The sequence below is a fragment of the Punica granatum genome, chromosome 8 (assembly GCF_007655135.1).
Source record: "Punica granatum isolate Tunisia-2019 chromosome 8, ASM765513v2, whole genome shotgun sequence".
NCBI lineage: Eukaryota > Viridiplantae > Streptophyta > Magnoliopsida > Myrtales > Lythraceae > Punica > Punica granatum.
The window spans coordinates 6,511,334-6,533,424 of NC_045134.1; the positions used below are offsets into that span (position 1 = coordinate 6,511,334).

General features: G+C 38.8%; 3 protein-coding genes across 3 annotated transcripts; 1 reads left to right on the forward strand and 2 right to left on the reverse strand.

Annotated features, from left to right (window-relative positions):
- Window positions 1-3,080: 3,080 nt before the first annotated feature.
- Window positions 3,081-6,202, reverse strand: LOC116189631. The gene is made up of 5 exons (XM_031519383.1): window positions 5,304-6,202; window positions 4,801-4,853; window positions 4,425-4,591; window positions 4,202-4,353; window positions 3,081-3,841 (listed from the first exon to the last, which is right to left on the reverse strand). The coding sequence occupies exons 1-5, from the start codon at window positions 6,043-6,045 to the stop codon at window positions 3,447-3,449; spliced, it is 1,509 nt and encodes a 502-aa protein (XP_031375243.1). The 5' UTR covers window positions 6,046-6,202; the 3' UTR covers window positions 3,081-3,446.
- A 3,565-nt stretch (window positions 6,203-9,767) lies between these two features.
- Window positions 9,768-10,921, forward strand: LOC116187332 (60S ribosomal protein L6, mitochondrial). The gene is made up of 2 exons (XM_031515988.1): window positions 9,768-9,932; window positions 10,241-10,921. Exon 2 carries the CDS (start codon window positions 10,293-10,295, stop codon window positions 10,599-10,601), a length of 309 nt encoding a protein of 102 aa, XP_031371848.1. The 5' UTR covers window positions 9,768-9,932; window positions 10,241-10,292; the 3' UTR covers window positions 10,602-10,921.
- An 843-nt stretch (window positions 10,922-11,764) lies between these two features.
- On the reverse strand, window positions 11,765-21,421 carry LOC116187331 (E3 ubiquitin-protein ligase BRE1-like 2). Its single transcript, XM_031515987.1, has 18 exons — window positions 21,077-21,421; window positions 18,977-19,138; window positions 18,792-18,879; window positions 18,424-18,609; window positions 18,101-18,268; window positions 17,651-17,844; window positions 17,455-17,538; window positions 17,009-17,128; window positions 16,744-16,930; window positions 16,495-16,655; window positions 15,384-15,455; window positions 14,615-14,691; window positions 13,773-13,967; window positions 13,106-13,178; window positions 12,900-12,986; window positions 12,677-12,814; window positions 12,396-12,598; window positions 11,765-12,278 (listed from the first exon to the last, which is right to left on the reverse strand). The coding sequence occupies exons 1-18, from the start codon at window positions 21,149-21,151 to the stop codon at window positions 11,984-11,986; spliced, it is 2,565 nt and encodes an 854-aa protein (XP_031371847.1). The 5' UTR covers window positions 21,152-21,421; the 3' UTR covers window positions 11,765-11,983.
- Window positions 21,422-22,091: the final 670 nt, after the last annotated feature.

The window sequence follows — 22,091 nt, forward strand, 5'->3', positions numbered from 1 at the left end:
AATAATTAATCTTTATTCGTAATTTTAATAAAATGCTAAAATTAATACAGTTAAAAATTATTGAGAATTTAAAGTGCGAGAATTATTAAAATAGTGTAATGAGATCTCGCTCTTCAATTTTTATTTATTATAATTGATAATAAATATAATTTCTTGTATATTGCCGGTTAGAATTAAGTTGAATCCCTTCTTTTCTTTTTCTCCGTTTCTGCCAAACCTTGAACTAATGAGCTACTTAAGTCTAAACAGGCCCTAACTCTTTGGACTGTAGCCGAGAAAATTTCAATCATAAATCTTTACTTATCTCCAAAATTACGATATATTTAGGAATATTTTTCTTTTCACATTTTTTTTTCGATAGACATAATATGTGATGATACTAGATTTATCTATCACCATCCTACTACACGCTTTCGTATCAAGGGACTCTTCGTGTCACTTAGCCACCCTTTTTTTTCTATTGTAATATATTTTTTGCTATTTTAATATTTGAAAAATGGATCAAAGTTTTTGACCCACAAAATGTGTCGGTGCAGTGCTTTCAAAATCATCAATACGTAGCATGAGGACGTCAAAATAATTAATGACTACTATGGGAAGAGAAGATGATAGAAATTTGCTTTTATATACACCGAAAATGGTCTCAATTAGAAGAAAAACAAATAACTTTTTTTTTTAAAGAAATAGTTTTGCTTGTGTTTGTGATCAAAGGATGAATGAATGAAGCGTGCCTTTTGACTGAGATTGAGAGATACCGACTTTTATGAATTGTATTAGATTTTCGGTAGTACTACGCTGATGAGATCGGTATTTATCTTAATTGTTCAATTCATTTGATGTATGCATGGTTAAGCATGAGAGTCCGAATAATACGTAATGAGAATTGCTAATATTACACTATTGCCATCCATCTTTTATTTAAAAAGAAAAGAAAAGATACATGAATGAATGAATGCACATGAAGAGAAAGGTTGGTAGGGGTTCACAATCCAAATTGGCTTCTCGTGCCTCTCCCGTCTCCAAGTTAATATGCTCGCTCTCTCCTCCTGCCACGTGCCATCTCTGATGTCTATTGTAGATCTACTACTCATATATACTTCTTCATTTATATATGGTTTCTTCTTTTAATGGATTTTTCCCACTCAAAATGCACTAGGTCCGTACTCGAATCAGTCATTCGATCTTCCGATATGTCGCACCGACAAATATTATACAATTGACGTCCTAAAAGAGCATATGAATAGCGGGAGCTTTCTTTTCTCTCATCCGGAATTGTAGATCAATGAAGTCATCTCGAGGATGAGAAGGATAGCTTTGACACTGTATGTGCAATGGTCGACACTGACATTAACATAAATAAACATTGGCATATCAGACAGCTACTAGTTCATCAGCTAAATTTTGGTTCCGATCGACTGATTACTTCAACATTTTTCAACTTATTTCTTACTAAACTTTAAAACTATGTCATGAATGATTTTTTTTCTATTCCTTCTTAAATTTTTTAATTGATGGCTATCTGAGTAATTATTTGCTTAGAAAACATTTGCTTGTGATAGGGGGGGACAACGTGTGTATATATATATATATATATATATATTTACAGTGTACTTTTTTTTTATAGGTTACTCATGTTTTACACATGATGTTAAAGCTACCTTTACATGAAAGCATTTATTTAAGTCAATGGTCCCAATTTATTGTTTTTCCTTTTATAAATAAAATGATGATTTAACTAAGAGAAAACTGTCAATTTGGTACATGACATTTGTCCGAACTTTCAATTTGATACATGAAAATTTTTGCCTTTAATTTGATACATGAAGTTCCGATTCATCTGTCAAAATGACCCACCGTTAGACTCTCGTGACCATGCTGCTTAATGACATTGAATCGAATCAAAACGACGCCGTTTTTTCACCAAAAAAATTCAATTTTTTCCAAAAAACGAGAGGAAAAATGGGGGATCACCTGGACTGCCCTCACCGGAGCTCCCCCGATGACATTTCCCCGAGACTAGGTCGCTAGAGAGGTCGGACTCCTCCGATGACCTCGCCTGGGAGGAGGTCACCGGTGTCTTTTTTCTTTTTTTTTTGTTCAAATATCAAGATGACGTCGTTTTGGTCGTTCAATCAAAACGACTCCTTTTGTTTTTCTTTTTTCACGTTCTAGGGTATAAAAATGACGTTGTTTTGGGTTGGCGACAAAAATGACTCCGTTTTAACATTTTTCAGATGATGTCGTTTTTATATAATTCAAACAACATCGTTTAATATTATGAAAAAAAGAGAGTTCCGGTGGGGGTTCCTTCGCCGCATTGACCTCCACCGGCGACCTCATCACGAATGGAGGTCATCGACTGGGGCAGCTCCAGTGGAGCTCCCCCTTTCCTCTCGTTTTTTCTTTTGAAAAAAATTGATTTTTTTGTTGTGTAAAATATTATTTTTATTCTATTTAACGCCATTAAGTCGCATGTCACTAAAGTTTAACGGCGGATCATTTTGACAGACGAAGCGGAACTTCATGTATTAAATCAAGGTAAAATTTTTTCTCATGTATCAAATCTAAAGTTCGAGCAAACCTCGTGTACCAAATTGACAATGTTCTCATAAATGGCAGGGGAAAGGGACACTTGTGGGCCCATGTATGCAATTACTGTCTACATTGTTGATGGAACAGTGGAAGGACCCAAAGATCTCACTCTCAACTGACAGAAGAGAAATGGACATTAGATTAATTAGATTTGAATGCCAAGAAAAAAAAATAAAGGAAATGCTTGGCAAGTGATTTTGCATCCAATTAATACAATGCAAGCGATTCGAACCGACCGAATATACGCAAACTTCGCTCAAACAAATATGCAAAAGCTCATATATCATCATGAATTTACTTTATGGTACCAGCAATCACGACGAGTACATGCAATTTACCTTTGTTATTAGCTGTAAGACGACTATCGTGGACATATAGCACTATCGGGGACCACAACAAATCATATCCAGCAAATCTGAGAAATTGTTAGAATTGCGAAGAAGAATGGGCCGGGCTAGGCCCATTTAAGATAGGGGGCCCTCGGCCTATTTAGATGTAATTTGACAAGATCCTTGATATTATGCAAAGAAAGGAGCTCTTACATGCTAATTAGTACTACAACAATGTTCTCTCGTTACATAGGGTAAAGCCGGAAATTAATAGGCTCGTGCCGATGATTCTGACAGCTGGTTTAAGTTACATCAACTCTATATAGTCACCATCCTTAGTAAAAAATAGATTAAAAGTTAGAACATGTCTTTGAAACAAAGTTCCTCCTCGAAGCATTAGATTACTCGATGCCCAAAACACCAATCCTCAGAAGCTTGCTTAGTTGCTGCCTTCAGAAGACTCAAAATTTCAGTGTCTAATGCTCCATTTCAAATGTATCTCCACAGTACACCGGTTTCTCCACTTCAATTATCTTTGATACCCAACGGGAAGAACCGACACCTCGCTACATTCTCGTGGAGATGAGACTTGATAAACTTCGTTGGTACCTCTTTTTCATCCTTCCTCCCATCTTTGCGTTTCCTTGTATCCTCGCAGGTTGTTTGGTCCATTGAGCCAGTGGAGGATATAAGCGACAGATTTGCAGAGTCGACCATCTCTAGGTCACCATGATGATCTTCCCTCAACTCTCCACTATGAGTCAATAAGAAACCATCATGAGCATTTTCTACAGTGTCCAGCTTAAATACTGGAAGCTCGTGTTCTCCTCTCGACTTGCAAACAACTGCCTTAGCATGAAGCTTCAGAATGTTGCTGTCAAAGACCTTCACCCCGAGATCTTCCACAATTAGAAGCCACTCTGGAAGAAAGACATTCGAGGACACTTTTCGAAGTAAGGAAAAAGCAAGCCCCAGGCAATCAACTTGTAAAAACATTAGTACACTTAGTCTAGAGTTTACGTGACACTCAAACCGCAATACCAACGGTTGCCTCAGTTTAGAGACTTAGTCAAAGGCCAAGCTGGCTCAAGTAGGAAATATGGTTGATCACTTTTTTCTAGGCTCGGTCCAGCTTGATGGTTAGATCCAAATCCACCCAATGGTAAGAAGGATCAAGCCTCCATGTCAATCAGGCCAGCCCTGGTTGGAGGGGACCAACGTTTTTGCCTCCATAGGAAACAAGACAATATAAAGCAAACAAAAGTATCGGGACTACTCACTAATGAGAGCGGCAGGAGAGGAAATGGCTGGCCTGCTCGTTATTTCCCTTGCACCAGTCTGATGAGTGACCCACTTGAAGAGTAGAGAAGGCAGGCAAGACCTAGATAGTGCATTCATATATGTATGGACTTTGGAATTGTCTCCATTCTCCCTGTAATGAAATCTGATGCTGTCATATATGCTATCACATTAACCACTTTAGCACAATCTTTGAGGTCATACCTCATAAACCAAATGGCGCTCGCAGCAACTAGCAATAACGTTACAGCAACACTTTTCAATTGCTTCCCACAAAACTTTCTCCCGCACTGAGGACTGATGAAGGGATACTCCACCGTTATCACAGCATCATATAGGACTTCTCGCAGGAGAACTTCATCTTCAAATTTCTGTGATCAAAATATTTATCTCATTATACTGTTCACAAATCATTTCAGTTTTGTAACAATACAACTCCCACCCAGCTAGAACAATAATATCATGAATTCGCACAAAATTCATAGATCAAATAAATTCAAATTCAAGAAGGATTACTGCCTTATAGGAGCAGAGCTATGTAGTATGTAAATAAACTAAAGCACAAAGGAGAAGTACCCACCAATAAGGATGTGATGGGCAAGACCGGTTCCAACAACATCTTGAGAAGTATATCTAACATCCACAGGAACAAACAACTACATCAAACAACATCCTGAGAAGTATATCTAACACCCACAGGAACAAACAATTACATCAAACAACAAAGGAGCACAATATATAGTTTATTGGAAATTTTATAGCATTGCATCAAGCTCGCAGAGCAACTCAAACATGGGATTCCCAGAAATATAAGCTAGAATCCTCAAAATTTTCCAATTAAATGGTATGAAACTTGTCTTTTTGTTCAGCACTAGAAAGGTACATTGCCACAACAAATTTTTGGCTGATCAAGCCATATCACTGAAAAGGTGAAACAAACTCGAACATTCAACAACCTGACAAACTAAAATATGCCCAACTTTTGCAATTCTTTTCTAGCAATTTCTCGGTACCTCTTCAAATGGAATCTCATCATCTTAGATAAAGGACAACCTAAGGGGTTTAAGCGACAATGATGCTCACCAAAAAAGTGAAAGCTCCTAAATCCTGATATTGTCCGAGCAACCCAGTCATGCATATCCCTCTCCAGCTCTGCCCTCAATACCCGATTGTCAAAATTCAAGCACAGTCTCAACAAGAAAGCCTCACACATAACAGCCCCTGCTAAGACACCAACCCCACATCCCCCTCGTATGCCTTCACGAACCCCATCACTGATGACCGGGAAGAACCCCCTCACGTCCTTCGTGAGCTTATCGAGCGCCCAAATCCTAACCAAATCCTCAAAACACGAACTCAGAACCTCGCACTCACCTTCCTCCTCAATATCCCCGCTACAACATATGCTGATGTAACTAATTACAACCTCCAACAAGCTCTGAACCTCTTTTCTCAAGCTCTTCGTATCGATCACTAAACCATACATCTCATAAAACACCGGTGCAAGAACGGCAATTCTTTTGACCGAACTGCTGGAACCAGAACAGCTGATCAGCAACTGAAACAAGTCCTTGACTCTGACGACTTGCTCCGAAGGGTCTCCGGACGCGTATCTGGTGGAATGATAAGTAAGAGCAGCATAGAACCAAGTGGTTTCAAGGGGGGGATCGGGCAAGGTTTGAAGTAAGCGGGAAAAGATGGAAGTGAAGTTAGTGAAATCCGTGGAGCCGTTACTGTGTTCTAGCATGAAACGGTCGATCGATTCCCTGAGCATGGGGAGGTAAAATTGGGATGAATCTGGAGCTTGTGAGCTGCCCGTGTCCATGGCGTGAGTCCAATTGCAGGAAATTGAGCGGAATTTGGAGGGGATTTGGATTTTAGGGTTTCGTGCGGGGGGAAGTGAATTGAAACCCTAACTCTGATCAGAGTGCAGAGCAGCAGATAAAGAAGGAAGAGGAAAATGGGAGGGAATGTGGGGGCATTCTTGTAACGGGAAAAATATTTGAATTGGACGGGCAGGAAAAATAGAAAAGAAATTCTCTTTTGTTTTTTGAAAAAATATAAGTAGAAAATATATTTCAATTTTCCACAAAGAAAATATACTATGGAAATATATTTCAATTTCTACAAAATCATCTTTTTTATATTTTTCTTTTCTGTGCAATAAAACTATTTATGTTATGTTTTGTTTTAGAGTTGAGTGAAATAGGGTTTTGGTTTGTAATGATCGCGTTGTTGAATTATGAGAAAAAATATGAAAAATAATGAATAATTGAAAGAAAGTAATGATTGTATTGTTTAATTGTGAAAAAAGTAATGAATAGTTGAGAGAAAGTAATGATTGTGTTGTGAAATTATGAAAAAAGTAATGAATAGTTAAGTGAATTTAGTATTAAAAATTAAATAATTTTTCATTGTCCGGTGATATTGTTGTCGGGCGACAAAGCGGTCGAACACTTTCTTGAGATTCTTATTTTATATTATATAATGTAAATTCTTCTTCAAATAATTGTTTTACTTGACGGATATTTCAAATACAGTTGGTCATTGATGACCATATTTTAACCGATCAAATTAGTAATGATTTTATCTTTTACTATTTATATTTTTCCTTTTCCCTTCACATATTAATACCTTAGGCACAAGAGTAATGCCTGGGTTGTTAACCAGGTGCTCTATCTCCATCCATAGACCAAAGAGCTGCTTTTATCTCCTGACTTGAAACGGGACCATCGAGTTTCCTGCGAGCATCTTCGGGCAAGAATTTTATGGATAATGTCCGCGGTACCACCAGTTACGTCAGGATTAGCTGATCCGAGTAATTTCTGATAGAAAGACATTGCCTCTTCTATAATAGAATCAGGACCATCCACCTTTTGGCCATCTTCGGTATATAAAAGCCGCACTCTGTGCCCTGCCGTTCCGACCTCGACCATTTTATGGAAAAAACCGGTGTTGTGGTACCCAAAGAGGGCCATCTTATTCTCGCTTTTTGCTTATACAAAAGCCTCCTCAGCTAGCTTGAGCTCTACACAGTCCTTGGCTCACCTCCTTTTCAGAAACTTGGCGTGTTTGGTTTTAGAGTTAAAGTAGAGTTGAGTTTTGATTTTAATTGAGTTGTAATGATTGTGTTGTTGAATTATGAGAAAAAATGTTAAAAAATGATGATTAGTTAAGAGAAAATAATAATTATATTGTTGAATTTTAAAAAAAAAAGTAATAATTAGTTGAGAAAAAGTGATTATTATGTTGTTGAATTGAAGATAAGTGAAGTATAGTTAAAATTAAAGTCAAAATTCAATTATGTTTGACTCTAAAACCATAGAAATCATAATAATAATAATAATAATAATAATAGCTTCTTGCAAGATCTATCCATGGGAGGTCCTTGAACAGAAGTTCCCCAACTCCTTGCCCACTACTTCGTTAAACCTGTCATGACCGGTCCAAAAATTAAAAAATCTGAAAGGGCACCGAGCCTGCCTCCTACTCTGCACAACAATTGTGATACTCGAGGGAATGATCACATACCAAAGGAGCCAAAAATTCCACATTTGCATCAGGAAATCTCTCTTGCCATATTTCATTTACTAGCACCCTATCTAAGCTTCCAAGCAACCTGGACGGTTTCAACAAAACGTAGCAACCTGTCCATTTATGCTTTCAATACCTGAAAGCAGGCTCATATCTGAATTATTGGATTCCCCTAATAGCATTGAAATCTGTTGAGATACGTTATCTCACATGAAAAAATTGAGAAAGAAATCACAAGTTTATATGAGGTTTGGGTCCAGCAACCTATCAACTTAAGCTTTTGGGTTGCAGATGGGATTAAGTCCATGTAAGTCCAAGTGGGAATTTTACATGGTATCATAGCGGATTACACTTCCGCGTGCTCGTGTGGGCTCACACCACGCATATTCAGTTTCGAGGCAGTCAAGAGTGCGCCTCATGTTAATCAAGGGCCAAGAGTGGCCTGGTCCAGTTCCGATGTAGCTAAAAGTGCACCTCTAGTTAGGCCCGAGTGTGGAGCTCGAAGCTAGTTTGATATTTGTCTCCCCTTACATGAGCACGGAAGAGGATGCCTGGCTCGTGATCAGTTGTTAAGGGCGGGTGTTTAAGGGCACGTGGCACGTATTGGACCACACGTTGCCATTTGAGGGCGGGTGTTGAGATACGTTATCCCACATGGAAAAATTGATAAAGAAACCACAAGCTTATATGAGGCTTGGGTCCAGCAACCTATCAGTTTAAGCTTTTGGGTTGCAGATGGGCTCAAGTTCATGTAGGCTCAAGTGAAAATTTTACAAAATCTCCGGATACCATCGAGGATTATTACCCACAAGGTTTCTCATATTACGTAAAGAATCCCACAAACTTAGTCGATCAACAGGAAGGTTTGCAGCATACACTACTGATAACCAAAAATTCAAGGTAGGAGTCTTGACTTCACAATGGATAACCTGTTCAAGTGTTTCTACCGCAGATAAACTGATGGAATCATCATGCATTATCCAAATTCTCCCAAGGTTAGAGTGGGAGTAATTATGGACCAAATTCCACCAAGGCAAACATTTATCACACACCATTTGCATCTTACTAACTTGCACCGTTGTTGAGAAAGAGAGTGTAGTGTAGTGGCTGACACCCTTATATGGTAACCTAGAGGTTCCAGGTTCGATTTTCATCAATGGGACTAGCTGTACCCTTTTATTTAAATTTTATTTCTATTTCCTTGTATTAGGCTATGAGCCTCCTATTGTAACCGAAAAAAAAAACTTGCACCCTTGTTTCCAAAATACAAGCCAGATTCACATTGTACTGAAGCACGAGGTTTTTAACTTCCCCTGTGCTTATGAGGCTTATTAAAGCCTCTGATAATTTGTGCTTATGAGGCTTATGAGTCGAGGACTGGTGGAAGATAACTTGGACGAGGACTCTGCAGCTTCAACCTCCTTTCTTCCTTTCTTCACATTTCCTGATAATTTTGCATCATAGTAGTTTACTATTTATATTTTTCCCCTAATATATATTAATGGCTTTTCCTCTTTCCAAGAAAATTGAAACTGATTCATAAGTGGATCGGATTTGTCCACAAACAGAGGATAACATATGGTGCATTTGTTTTTCGTACAATCGATATTCATATATATGAACATATTACAATTGTGATTAACCGACTCGTTCATATCTCGTGTTTATGCTGGATTTCTATAAGTAGGGGTAGAGTTGTTCGGTATTTCCAGATTCCTAAGAAGCGTTCGTAGAAAATATAAAACCCGAGAAATAATTTTAGGAAAAAGATGATTTTCTTATAGTTGGTCCAACTTGAATAATCATAGGAATTGTCTATGGGAATATGCAATGGTTTGGGCTTTCCTTTAGAAAATAAAATATATTTGTTTTTATTTATTTTAGATCTCATTTTTTTTAGGTAAATATGTAAAATTTAACCGGACTACATTTTATCTAATGGGCCGGCTTTGAATCTTTCTTGAAGGCCCATATGGCCCAATCACCAATCGTCGTCTCTCTCAACTGCTACTGCTCGCTTCTCCAATGGCGTTTTGCTTTTGCAGGGGCGTGAAGCTTAGCTCATCAATTCCGCTGCCTTCCTTCCGTCTTTGCCCTCTCAATTCTCGGCGACCTGTGCTGCTTCACCTTCCTCCGCTTCTGCAGCTTCTCCGCCATTTCCCAGCTGAAATCAAAGAGGTAACTATTTGGATTTTAGGGTTCCATGAGTTGTTCCTCTACGCCGATGCTATAGCAGGAGAAAAGCTTGAACCTTTGGTTGGGAATGGAGTCAAGCTGCTACTACGTATTGCCATGGCTATGATTCTGTCCTAAAAAAGCTTTGTTTTCGTAATTTTGATGCTCTGGAAAAGCAATGATTCAGAACGACATGTCTGTTTGGACATTCTGCTGTATGCTTGCAATTTGGATTGTACACTGAGCTGCTCTGTTCGAAGAGTATTGCGCATGGAATAATGCTGACCTGCTGAATGTTTGTTGCTGGCCAGTGATCGGAACCCCGACAGAAGTTGGATAGCGTATTTATTCGGTGCTGGTGCAATGGAAGCCAAGTTTTTCCGGTTTCTCAAGATTGTAGGAGTCGGGTACAAAGCTAGAGCTGAGGCTGAAGGGCGGCTCTTGTTCCTGAAGCTGGGATACAGTCACGAGGTTGAACTCGCTGTCCCTCCAGCCGTCCGGGTGTTCTGCTTCAAGAACAATGTTGTTTGCTGTACGGGAATCGATAAGCAGAGGGTCCACCAGTTCGCAGCCACTGTAAGGAGTTGCAAACCTCCCGAAGTTTACAAAGGCAAGGGAATTATGTACATCGATGAAGTTATCAAGAAGAAGCAAGGGAAGAAATCGAAATAGGTCGGTTGTACTACGCTGTAGGATTTTGTCACTGTAGTTCGACAGCAGAGGACATCAAGTCAGTGCATTGTGCATCCACATTTCAAAGTGCTGAGTTTTTTACTATGGTCTATCAATGTATGACTTCTGTGTTGTGGCTCGCGAATTGAATTGTTCCATGGAAATAACCGGTATGTCTTTGGTTTTCAGTTGGAAATTATGCCATTTTTTGACTTGCTGGTGTTAAAGGCTCTAATTGTTTTAATTCAAGAATTTCGGCAGGAGATAGTTGCCTGCTGCACACTTATTTATGAAACCATACATAGCCTTTTTCTTGATTTCGTGTCTGTATAATGTATTCGTTGTTCTTTTGTTGTCAGTATTGTGTTCAGGGATCACATATTCACATCAGAGAGAGTTAGTTCCAATTAATCCCTTGAAATATTTCACTCATATATACATGTACGCTGTGGAAACGCGGAACTTGCGGTTGGAAAATGTTGTGAGATGAGTTTGGTTATAGTTTGGTTTTCGAGGTCTTAATGGGTGTCGTTGGAGACTTGGCAAGAGTCAGCTTTGAGCCTGGATGGAACAGTATCACATGTAAGCGGAGGATCTGGACGGTTTCAAGTTACTTTGTCCGAGGCAGCAGACATTGGTACTACTCGCGTGGTATCGTGATGAAACTAACAGGTAATCGAAGCCCCAATATGTCCTCGATTTTTTTTCCTTGCAGAAGTGTGGATCTGCAGTATAGATCAAGGTGTGCGATCACTAGATACCCTCTGCTGGAAGGAATGGTTCAATCAAGGTTTCAAGCCCGGTCCTTGAGAATGGCCAAAGATACTGAAGACGAAACTTGAGTATGAGTTGGATAGCCATTTTGCGAATGGACAAAGATACCGAAGACGAAACTTGAGTATGAGCTCGATAGCCAATTTGCGCTACAGAATATTCAGGGTCAGGGCGCCAGATTTTTTACTCAAAGCTCGTAATGTAAGCATCGGCAGACTTAAAAAGGTTGATAACCTCCGCTACAGCATTTGACTCGATGGTACGAGTCTGGTCGTTGGCATCAGCCTCCAGGCTCGTTCTAGAGGATACATGTTTGCATTTGACGGCATTTCCAGTGGTTGCATATTTTAGACACGGAGGGGCCCCAAGACCGAGCCACGAAGGGAAACTCTGCCGAATTCTTGAATTTACCCCGGGAATGATTTATAAACAGTAACAGAGTTTTACATTATAAGTTACAACTTACAGAACAGTTTCCATGGCGATGCCCACTGTGGGTCATTCTGTTCCATCAGGAGAAACACATAATCCGGAAAACTGTGCTCTACCTACAAGTACATAAGGCGAATATCGGGAGAATCCTGGGGTAGGGGAATCGATCCGCTCCCTTAAATTTTGACTGCACGGACATCATTCTGACCAAACGCCGTCCCGCATCCTGGGCACTTCCGGTGCCGAAGCTCTATGTTCTTCTGAATGCATTGGTTGCAGAAAAGATGAAAACATTTCACAATCACAACCTGCTTTGGACGATCAAGGCACACGCTGCACTTGAGTATTGTTTTGCACTCGTTTATTTCATCTTGAAGCCTCTGTATCGCAGCCTCCCCAGTTTCGGCCATTAACTCAGCGGCCTTCCTGTTCCACTCAGCAAGCTCTTCCTCGAGTTTCTTTGTCTCCTCTCTGGTACAACAATGACAACTAGCTTTCAGTATGAGAGTGTGCCATAGGCAAATCTTCCTGGTACATGATAGTAGGTCATTCATATGAATTGGAGCTTGATCACGAAAAAGGGATCACCTCTCATTGTTCAGTTTGATCTGGACCTCGTTCAAGTCCCGATGGATTTGGTCATATTCCTTCTCAGTCAAAGACAACGCCGACTTGAGCCACTTCAGCTCCTTCTCGGCGTCAGCTAACTCCCACTTGGCTGCTTCCAAGCTAACTGCAAGGTGTCTCTCTTCTTGAGCAGATCTCATGCCCTCTGCCAGGACAATCTTCATCTGCAGCATTACAAAGGACTTGTCAGTAGCCTTAGTACGAGGTATCAAATAGAGTGAATCTTATAAATCGAACTTTACCTGTTCTTCACAGTGGGAAACTTTAGACCTCAGAGTCTCAATTGACGAGTTAAGCTGTTGAAGTTGCTTCGTCAGCAACTGCTTCTCAGAGAGTAGGGAGCTCTGGGCTTGCTTTGTCTTCACACTGTCTGAGACCAGCTGCATTTATTGCAACAAGCAATGTCTTTAAAGGGGGTCGATCATACTAAATTGACAAACAGTCGAGCAGGGTTGCAAAGTAGACCTTGATAGTGTAGTCATCCCGTTCAGTCATTTGCTGCAGTAGATGCTGATTCTGCGTTTGCATATCTTCATAAGCCTGACCAATCGTCTGCAGGATTCATAGACAAATCAATCATCATCTGCTGAAACTTCAAAAGAAAAAAGAAAAAAAGGTTCCGATTAAGACAGTAGATTAATAGGAAGACTGAGGTGGAAGAAAGGGAAGACCTCCATTTCTGATATGTACGTCTCCGCCTCAGCATCCTTCATTCTGATGGCCTCAACAAGCTCAGAGACCTCCCTGCAATAGCACAAGTAATTACTGTTACCAGTCTAAAACTCAACTTGCAGAGCACTGCAAGAAAGTAAAAATATTCGCCGCATGAATAAATAACAGGGGAATCAAAATGATGTGGTTAGTATATATACTAAAGTGATTGTTCAGCACTGAAATCTTTTTCTACGTTTTCTTCTCCTACAATTGTTTCTTCTCTCGTATACTGCAACTTACTGAGAGATGCGCCGAGCAAAATTATGGCAATAATCGTAGTGTGTATAATATAACTTCAATGCTTCAGATCATATATTTGGTTTTTTCCTACAGTAAGGGCACTATTAACCCTGTTCCAGATTATATTCATACGATTGAACAGAAGCAAATTTACGAGAACACAAGTCATGAAAAATCATGATAGAGAAATAGTTTTTCCAAACTCGAGCCATTGTGAGAATCACTAGTTATCTGCTTTCCAGAATCACTAGTTATGAGGAATTGCAAGTTAGCAGGTGGGGAAGCCTACCAAAAGTAGTTCATTTGTTCAGCTACAACAGCAATAGAATGGCAGCTGAACTCTAGATTGTGAATCTCGAGAAAAATAGTGAACAGGGAACCAACCTCTCGGACTTATCCAACTTGGCCCTCAAATCTGCTATTTCAGCTTCAGCAACAGAAAGCCTCTCTTGACAGGCAGCTTCAGCTTCATTGGCTGCTCTCACTCTCAACTCTAGACTATGTTCCTCCAAAGCATTCCTCAGAAGTTCAGCTTGAGAGTTGGCGATCCGTGTGGATTCTCTTACTTCTGTCAAATCTCTGAACCCAAAAAGTTTCCCGACATGAATGTTATGACATTGAAAAGATGATTTCACTCCGCAATGACAACCAAACAAAGCAAACTGTCATCATCAATTTGCTTTTACTATCGAATTGGAATAAATGACAGCGGCATGATTTTATACATACATTCAAATAATACAACTCAAACAGTCTTCAGCCTATTTTGGGGGTCTTATCAAATTAATAATTACATTTAGCTCTCGCAAAAGCAAATTAAAGCCAATAGTGAACATATAATTTTCGGATCAAAGTGTTCATGGGATCAAGTTGATGGACGCTGAAGGTTCTTTACAGTATTGATAAATAGAAGAGATCTAGATATCCTTCAAAAACATATATTATGCCACTTAAAAATCTCAAGCCCCAACCAATTGATCACTTCATTGTAATTTTGAGGCAAAAAAAAGCATTTCCCAACAACTGCATTTCTAACCAACGTGACAGAATATCAGCAATCGTCATGTATTCAACAGATCAACCAAAATTCTGCAAAATTAACCAGCCATAAGGAAAACAATTTATTAGTCTCTACACTACGCCCTTTCCAGATGCCCTGTGCCTCTAAAATGAGAAAGATATTAGAGAAAAACTTGCAGAAACAGAAGAGCATCAGATAAGCTTGCCTTCCATCGCAACTTTCATTTCCATACATATCCAAGAAGATCTGCAATTCCATTTTTTCCTTCTGCAACTCCTCAACCTGTAACATGAATATTATTTCAATTATATTACAATATAAAGCAAGATGACATCAGAACTTTGTGACAGATAATATTACGCCCCTCAAGTTCCTCTTTGATCTCTTCCTATCGTGTCCCTAAATTTCAGTGGAAAGCTTCATTTTTTAATTTCCATAAACATCTGGGTTATTGGCATAGCTGATAAGAAATAAAATTTATATGCTGATATTCTCAGTCTTTTATCTCAAAGACTACACAATTATAGATTAAATTATGGAAATACTTTCATTTTTAATTTTCTTTTTTTTCTTTTTTTGTGTCCATTGGAAATTGCTTCTAAAGTCAGTCAAGATCGTTTCTGTCAATGATATAATATATTAACAGCTCAACTATTTTGAATACAATTCCTTGTGGCAAAAAGAACGGGAAACACTTCCAAGCAACAGCTAAGGTGAAGAAAGATGATTATCCATAAAAGAAAAAAAAAATTATATTGAGAGTTCAAGATATCTGGCGAGCAGTCCCAATTGAATCTATAGCTGTCAAAAAAAAAAAAAGGTTGAAATCGCGTAATAAGAAATTGAGGAGGAATTGCACATTGGTATATCCAGGATGTTCCTATTCAAAATACAGTTTCCAATCCGATGATAATATTGCCCCTATGAACAGATAAAGGAACCTAAATAAAGATTCTGAAGCATGAAGATCTTACCAGCGACTTGAGACTTTTGATTTCAACTGTTTGTTTAGAGCACACCTCCACCAGATTCTTTCTTTCATCAGACTGCACCGGCAAATGGAAAATTCAAAGGTACTTAGTTATTTTTGGTGGGATAGGGGGTGGAGGTTTTCGGGTTGGAGCAGAGATCCTTATATAAATAACTTCAATAAAACCAGAAAGAGCGACTAAATGTTCAATACTGTGTGACAATTCCTTTTTAAAAAATTAGTTAAAGAGAAAAGTTATTTGCCCATCACCCTGAATGAACACCTCAACTCCAAGTATCTATCAACCAGTAATCTCACCTTCAGAAACAAGAAGATATAGCAAAACAGTTGTTATAGATTAGATGATAGCAAGTATTTCAGCGCAAACGAAGACAAGTATTTGGGAGAATAGGGGAAAGAAGTTCAACTTGAAGATACACGTAACAAAGTATAAATCAGGTCTAAAGTTGTCCAGTATTTAGTGATTTCTGCTAATTCAAGTTGGATAACTATGAAATAGTTCAAAAGAAAAGCCGTGGGCATTTCATTTTTTGAGTGGTCTCTAACCCCTTTTTGTTTGTCTCGTTTAGAATATATTTGGATTCTTTATTATTTATCTAGTTGTCGAGACAATTGAAAAAGGGTATTTCCTTGTTCCATAATACTTTATCTTTGCCTGGAATCATTGTATTTAGACATTACTTCGGTGAATTTTAATCATTTCAAATATTTTGCACACAAAAGTACTTTTTTTATGTTGTTAACCACTTACTTATATGCAAATTAATCAGCAATATTCTGACGACAATTTTGAACTGTAATAGTGCTATTCTAGAGGAAGCATCAGAAAGTTGTATAGATGTCCAGTCAATGATGTGCACCTCCGTGACTACCATTACAGTACCAAAAAATTATGTGAAATGTCATGTCAGTATAATAGAGAATGCTAAGACATTGAACTATTGCTGAGACTTAATCCTTTTTCCAGAACAAACTTTTGAGAAGCTACAGCTCATAAATCAAAGCATTCATAAATCAAAGCATGAAATGTTGATTTATATGGATTGTTTATAAACCAAAGCATGAAATGTTGATTCATATGGATTGTTTATAACCTTGCTGGTCAAAGAAGCTCTTAGTGCCACGGCCTCTTCACGCAAGGATAACGCTTCATTTGCTATGTCCTTCCATCGATTTAGCTGCATTTCCATCATGCCCATTTCTTTTGACAACGCCGAGGCCATCACACGAAACTCTGCTTTAATGTCCTTTTTACCTGAAGGTCGGTCTCAATTTTGAGAACAGGAAGCTCAGCTAGTTACATAAGTCGAGTAAGTACGACCCTAAGATGATCATTTTTTAACCTGAATCCTGAAGAGATTCCTCCATTTTAATCTCAAGATCATTTTTCTCGGCAATAGACTTCTGCAGCTGAAGTTCCAAATCTGCAATCCTCGTCTCTACATTATCAATGGCATTTCTTGCTACATCAGCGGACTCTAGTTTAGCGTACAGCTCTTTCTCCCTTCGTATTATGAAGGACCTCTCACCCTGAGACACACAATTTTTAAGTGATCGTGACATGATATGTATCAGATACACAAACTTGCCAAAGAGAAGCAGTTCAACCTGCATGGCATCCGTCAATGTTCTGTACCGGCCCACCTCAGCATTCACATGCTGGAGCTGATCATTTAGTAATGCATACAACCGTGACTGTAGCACATATTTATCATCCTTTAACTCATTCTGCAACAAGACATGATAAAATTATGTGACCTGTAATATAAACAAAAATAAGAATATTATCTTTTACATTGAGAGACCAAGGTAAGCACCGAACCCTTTGCACGGGTCTCGATATCCGCAAGCACATATCAAGTAATTACTAAGTGGAAACACCAGGATAATGGAAAAGTGAAAGTTAATTGTCATTAGGTAGATCCCTTGGGCTTTTAAGTAACATAATTAAGATCTAAACCAACAACACGTCGCTGTAAGATGCAACTTCCAGATGGCACCCTTGCAGTATAAGAAAAAAACATTTGCAACTTATAGAAAAGAGATCCACACACCTGGATATCTTGCAATTGTTCTGACAAAATTGTATTATATTCCCGGACATCCAAGAGCTCTGAAAGACGGTCAGCTGCGAGTATCTTCAGCATCCCATGCATGATCATAGAATGGCCAGTGAGATAGATAGTACATCGATATAGACAGGGAGAGGAATGTAAGAGGGAGGTCATGGGATAAAATGAGAATGAAGACCTTTGTTTCTTCAATCAAATCCTTCAGTTCGCGCAATCGTGCTGTCTTTTCTGCTGGCTTTTCTGGCGATAAGCTTCCATTTACTGCACCTATAGTTGGATTTGTAGCTCCCGAAGCAGCATCCTTCAGCATTTTTAGACTTATAAACTTCCTTCTGCTTTCATTGAGCTTACCCATGCTCTCGTCTAGTTCACCTATTATCATAAGCAGAATATTTTTACTTCCGAAAAACACAAAATTAGAGTACTAATAGCTGCAGATCTAGTTACCAGTTTCATTTTGTCCGCAATGCAAGCTTTAAGAAAGAATGGAACGAGAGATTTATTTCTTCACCTTTTTGCCAATAAATCCGAATGCTCATGCAGATAAAGTGCAAATGAATCACTTAATTGTAATCTTTAGCTGTATATGTCTACTGCAGACCATGCAGTCAAGGGATCAAGCATAAACCTTTCAGGTGTTTAATTTCTGACTGATCCACTTCATGATTCGTGGCATAAGACTGAACCTTGTCGCTGCATTCCCTATGCTTCTGCTGGAGAATGTCAACGGCTTCATGCAAATTCTTTGCTTCCTCTTTCATCATTTCGTCAATATTTGACAACAGCAAGATAACATCTGACATCACCACGAGGGAAGCAGTCAGGTTATCAATTCATAACCTTGAGAAACAAATTATTGCCACAAAAACTCAAAGAAAGGATTGCCAGAGTAAATGGAACGAGAAATAAAGTTGTCAGTATAAGTTATAATTAGATCAAGAATTATCAAACCTTCAGCAGACACCTCTGCTGGCAAACTTAGAGTGATGCTCTCTGTTCTCGACCTCTCAGCATTGATGGCATCTTCAAGAAGTTTTATTAGCCTTTCTGTAGACAAGCAGCGATTGGCAAGGGCTCCGTCTATATATCCAGTAGCAATGGAGTCTGTTTCCAGCAATCTAGACAGAAAATTTTCTTCTGCAGAACATGATGGCATAAAACCAATAAAAATAAATATCAATCTTTGATACACCATATGGAATATTTTATGCTCATACTGGTGTTTCATATAAGCCGCGCACAGTGTAAATTAAAACTCTATCCATAACCATCCAAGAGGACTAACATGATCTCACTAAAAGAGAACCCTTGAAGCTCACCTCCAGAATTCTCGGCATTATTTAGTGCTTTCAGAGCATTTAGAAGTCCTCCAGCTCGTGCCTCTAAAAAGATTAAATCATCAATTACCTACAAAGAAAGGAGAGGGAAACCTGGATAAGATGGTGACACAAGATTGAGACTGAGATTTACTACTCATACAGAAAAAAAAATGCATCAAGATTACCTGGTTCCACTCTTGGTTAATGCTAACCAACATAGCATCATAAGAAGCTCGATTTTCTCTCAACGCTTGGATTTTTCCATTGAGAACATTCATGTTATCCCTTTGAGAATTCAGCTGCTGCACAAACCTCTGATTGTGATAGAGGAGAAAAGTCGCATTGACCTACGATGCATTAACAACAAATATTACAAATCTATATGTGTACGCATCAAAAATGGAGGGGAATTGACAGAATAAGATAGACCAAAGACAAAAAGTGAATCCCTTGATAGTGATTTACCCAAGAAACCAACCTTATCACTTAAATGCTGCTAATAAATGGGAAACAAGCTTTATATGGTTACCCATTAAAATTGGAAAAAGTGCCAAGGGGGCGTAAAAGTTGTGGCTAAACTTAAATTTAAACAATTTATTGAAGTCTAACTGACTGGTCATATTTTTTACCACCTTATCCGAAGCCCATCGAGATTATAGACTATGGTCATGCCGCATGATTGTTGCTATTAACTAAAGGAATCGAGGCCTTAAATGAAGAGTGCAGAGATCACATTGCATCAATCAATGTGAGTTTTTTTCCTACCTATAAGTGCTAATCAATGTTATGGATCCAACATTATAAGCTAAAGGGCAGACAATAAAGACACAGGAACTGAGATTGCATGCATGTCACTAACTTATCTCAGTTAAGGAATAATTGGAATAAAATGAATAGCACGAAAAATATATCACTGCATTGTCAAAATTTCCCTCCTGCATCGAACATTTCAAAAGTTGCGATATTGCACGATAAGTAGCACATTAATGGACACAATCAAGGCAACCATTAGAACGTCAAATTTGTTTCTCAAAGATAACATTTTAATCAGAAAATGAAGTGTCTGGACGAGTATATCGACACCTCAACACTCAAGGAAGAAGGTATACATGGATTTAAAGTTCTATTAACAATAAGCAGTAATCTGATAGTTGAGCATTAATGGTATTGGCCACATATACTAGTAGAGTACCAGTAGGGATTTTTAACCAAGTAATTTTGAGTCTAAATAACTGGAATCTACTTCAGTGCCTATTCAGAACTTGCCCGAGTTTTTCTCTTAATTGCTTAATCGTAAGGGTGCTGTTTATCCTTTTGGCCTAAAACAACGAAAATTACAGCTGCAAAAGGTAATACTTGCTCGCCATAATTACTGTTAGCCACTTTCTAGCTATTGAAATATTTTATATCTCTTGGCCCAAATGTGCTGTTTCTTCGATCCTTTTTATAGTTAATGGAAGCAAAGCTTACGGATTGAAAAAAGAAAGCATTTGTATCTCAGCCATCAGACAAGTCGAGTCGGTGAAAAACTTAACAATAAAACCCTTCTAAACAACGGTTACATGAATTCTGATTCTTGATAACAACCATAGCTGAATATTGGACCCGGAAAGGTTAATGAAAGGACATATGCAACACGGAAAACTATTGAACAACCAGTCACTTAACTTGGTTGATGAATAAATCTGTATTGCACGCAATAGTGCTACAGCTTGTCCAGGAGAGACTAAAGACTTCCAAAATACAACTAGAAGAGCATAAATCTCATTCCCAAAACTGATGCACTCTTCCAAATAAAAGACTACGTTACCGTTACTCAATTTAACGGCTACTTTTCTTCTCCTATATCAAGTCATTTCAGAGGCCAGTTCACTTGGACAGCAAGAGGAAAGGGTGCCAACAGAGCAGATGATAAGAAAAGAGCTTCATTTAATTACATTGAACATGATGACATACACACACTATATATGCCGATGAATTCCAATCACCTAAAAAACAAGGTTTTCACGATTATCCAGGTCCAGACTTGGCATAGCAGCAAGCTAAAGCAGTTAATCCATATGCAAATTTCTATATGTTTTAACAAATTTCATGGCAGAACCTGTTTCCTGCGCCATAGAATCATCAACAACCAGCAAACAACATTCGAAAATATCTCATAAAGGGAATCCACAACAACACATCACGAATCAATCGGCATGAAAAGCTCTACGATGAAGCTGATGCAGTGGCCTCACTCAACAACAATTCTAAGCCCTAATCAGCTCGTGAACTCGCATTCCTACCTCATATTCGTAAGGTGACATCCACTGCTCGTCCGATTGGCCATGTGAGTTCGAAGACACCGAGTCCGAGCTCATCTCTGCTCCCTTGCACTCCCTAATTCTCAGCCTCTCAAAACCTCACAGTCTCTGCGATCAGCTCAGGTCCACCGAACAGCGGCCTCTCTGCTAGCCAAAAACCCTAGCTCCTCCTCCTTTCCTCTCAGAAATGGTGAAGACGGAATGCAATTTATCGCCCCGGAAGAAATCGGCGGCAATAACGGCGGCGCGTGGCTGCACGCTCGGATTGCGCGGATTCTGTGCTGGACGGGTGACGTTTGAACCGGCGGCATTTATAGCGCGCCAACGTCTAATAAATTTCGATATATATATGGAAGATTTTCCTGGTGAAAATAATAAGTAAATTAAATAATAAAATAATAGCCAAAGGAAAGATTATTCTCGGTTTTGCCCCGAAAGTTTTCACTTTCTACAATTTGATCCGCTAGTTGTCCAACCCTTCAAACGATTGGTTAAGTTTAAAGGATATAAAGACGATGACCACTTTAAACGACGTAAGATGATAATTTTGGTTGAATAAATATTTTTAAAATCTCAAATAACAATTCCTTTAGATGAACATGGAAGGTAATATCCGAATTTAGTCCTCTCATACCATACATTTTGGCCGGAGGAGAATTAATGAATTAACGTCAAATGATAATTATTGCAGAAGAAGAGAATTTTATAGCGCCAAAAATAAAAAGTTTACCATTCACAGTTCAAACTTAATTTGATGATTTAGTTTTTTTTTTGCCGAAGTGATTTGCTTTGTTTGTTGAGTCTCAGTATGATGTCTAAGACCCGCAATGCTTCCTTGAAGTGCTCAGATTATTGACCAAGCAATGCCCTCTCAATGGACTGTAAAGGGTTCTCCACGGCCAAATTTATCTCCACCTCGATGGTTTTGGATTGGTACAAAGGCTTCGTTCTCTTCCGATCATCCCCGATACTGGGAACCATAGAACGACCCTCGGTT

What these genes read in the sequence shown, in the direction of transcription:
- LOC116189631 (XM_031519383.1), bottom strand. Translation starts at nt 6,045, where the DNA reads ATGGACACGGGCAGCTCACAAGCTCCAGATTCATCCCAATTTTACCTC. An exon ending in TAGGAGCTTTCACTTTTTTG is followed by an intron (nt 4,854 to 5,303) that starts GTGAGCATCATT and finishes TGTGGATGTTAG; the next exon opens with ATATACTTCTCAAGATGTTG. An exon ending in TGCCCATCACATCCTTATTG is followed by an intron (nt 4,592 to 4,800) that starts GTGGGTACTTCT and finishes TTTTGATCACAG; the next exon opens with AAATTTGAAGATGAAGTTCT.
- LOC116187332 (XM_031515988.1), top strand. Translation starts at nt 10,293, where the DNA reads ATGGAAGCCAAGTTTTTCCGGTTTCTCAAGATTGTAGGAGTCGGGTAC.
- LOC116187331 (XM_031515987.1), bottom strand. Translation starts at nt 21,151, where the DNA reads ATGAGCTCGGACTCGGTGTCTTCGAACTCACATGGCCAATCGGACGAG. An exon ending in TTAACCAAGAGTGGAACCAG is followed by an intron (nt 18,880 to 18,976) that starts GTAATCTTGATG and finishes CTTTCTTTGTAG; the next exon opens with GTAATTGATGATTTAATCTT. An exon ending in TCAAAAGTCTCAAGTCGCTG is followed by an intron (nt 14,692 to 15,383) that starts GTAAGATCTTCA and finishes TTCATGTTACAG; the next exon opens with GTTGAGGAGTTGCAGAAGGA.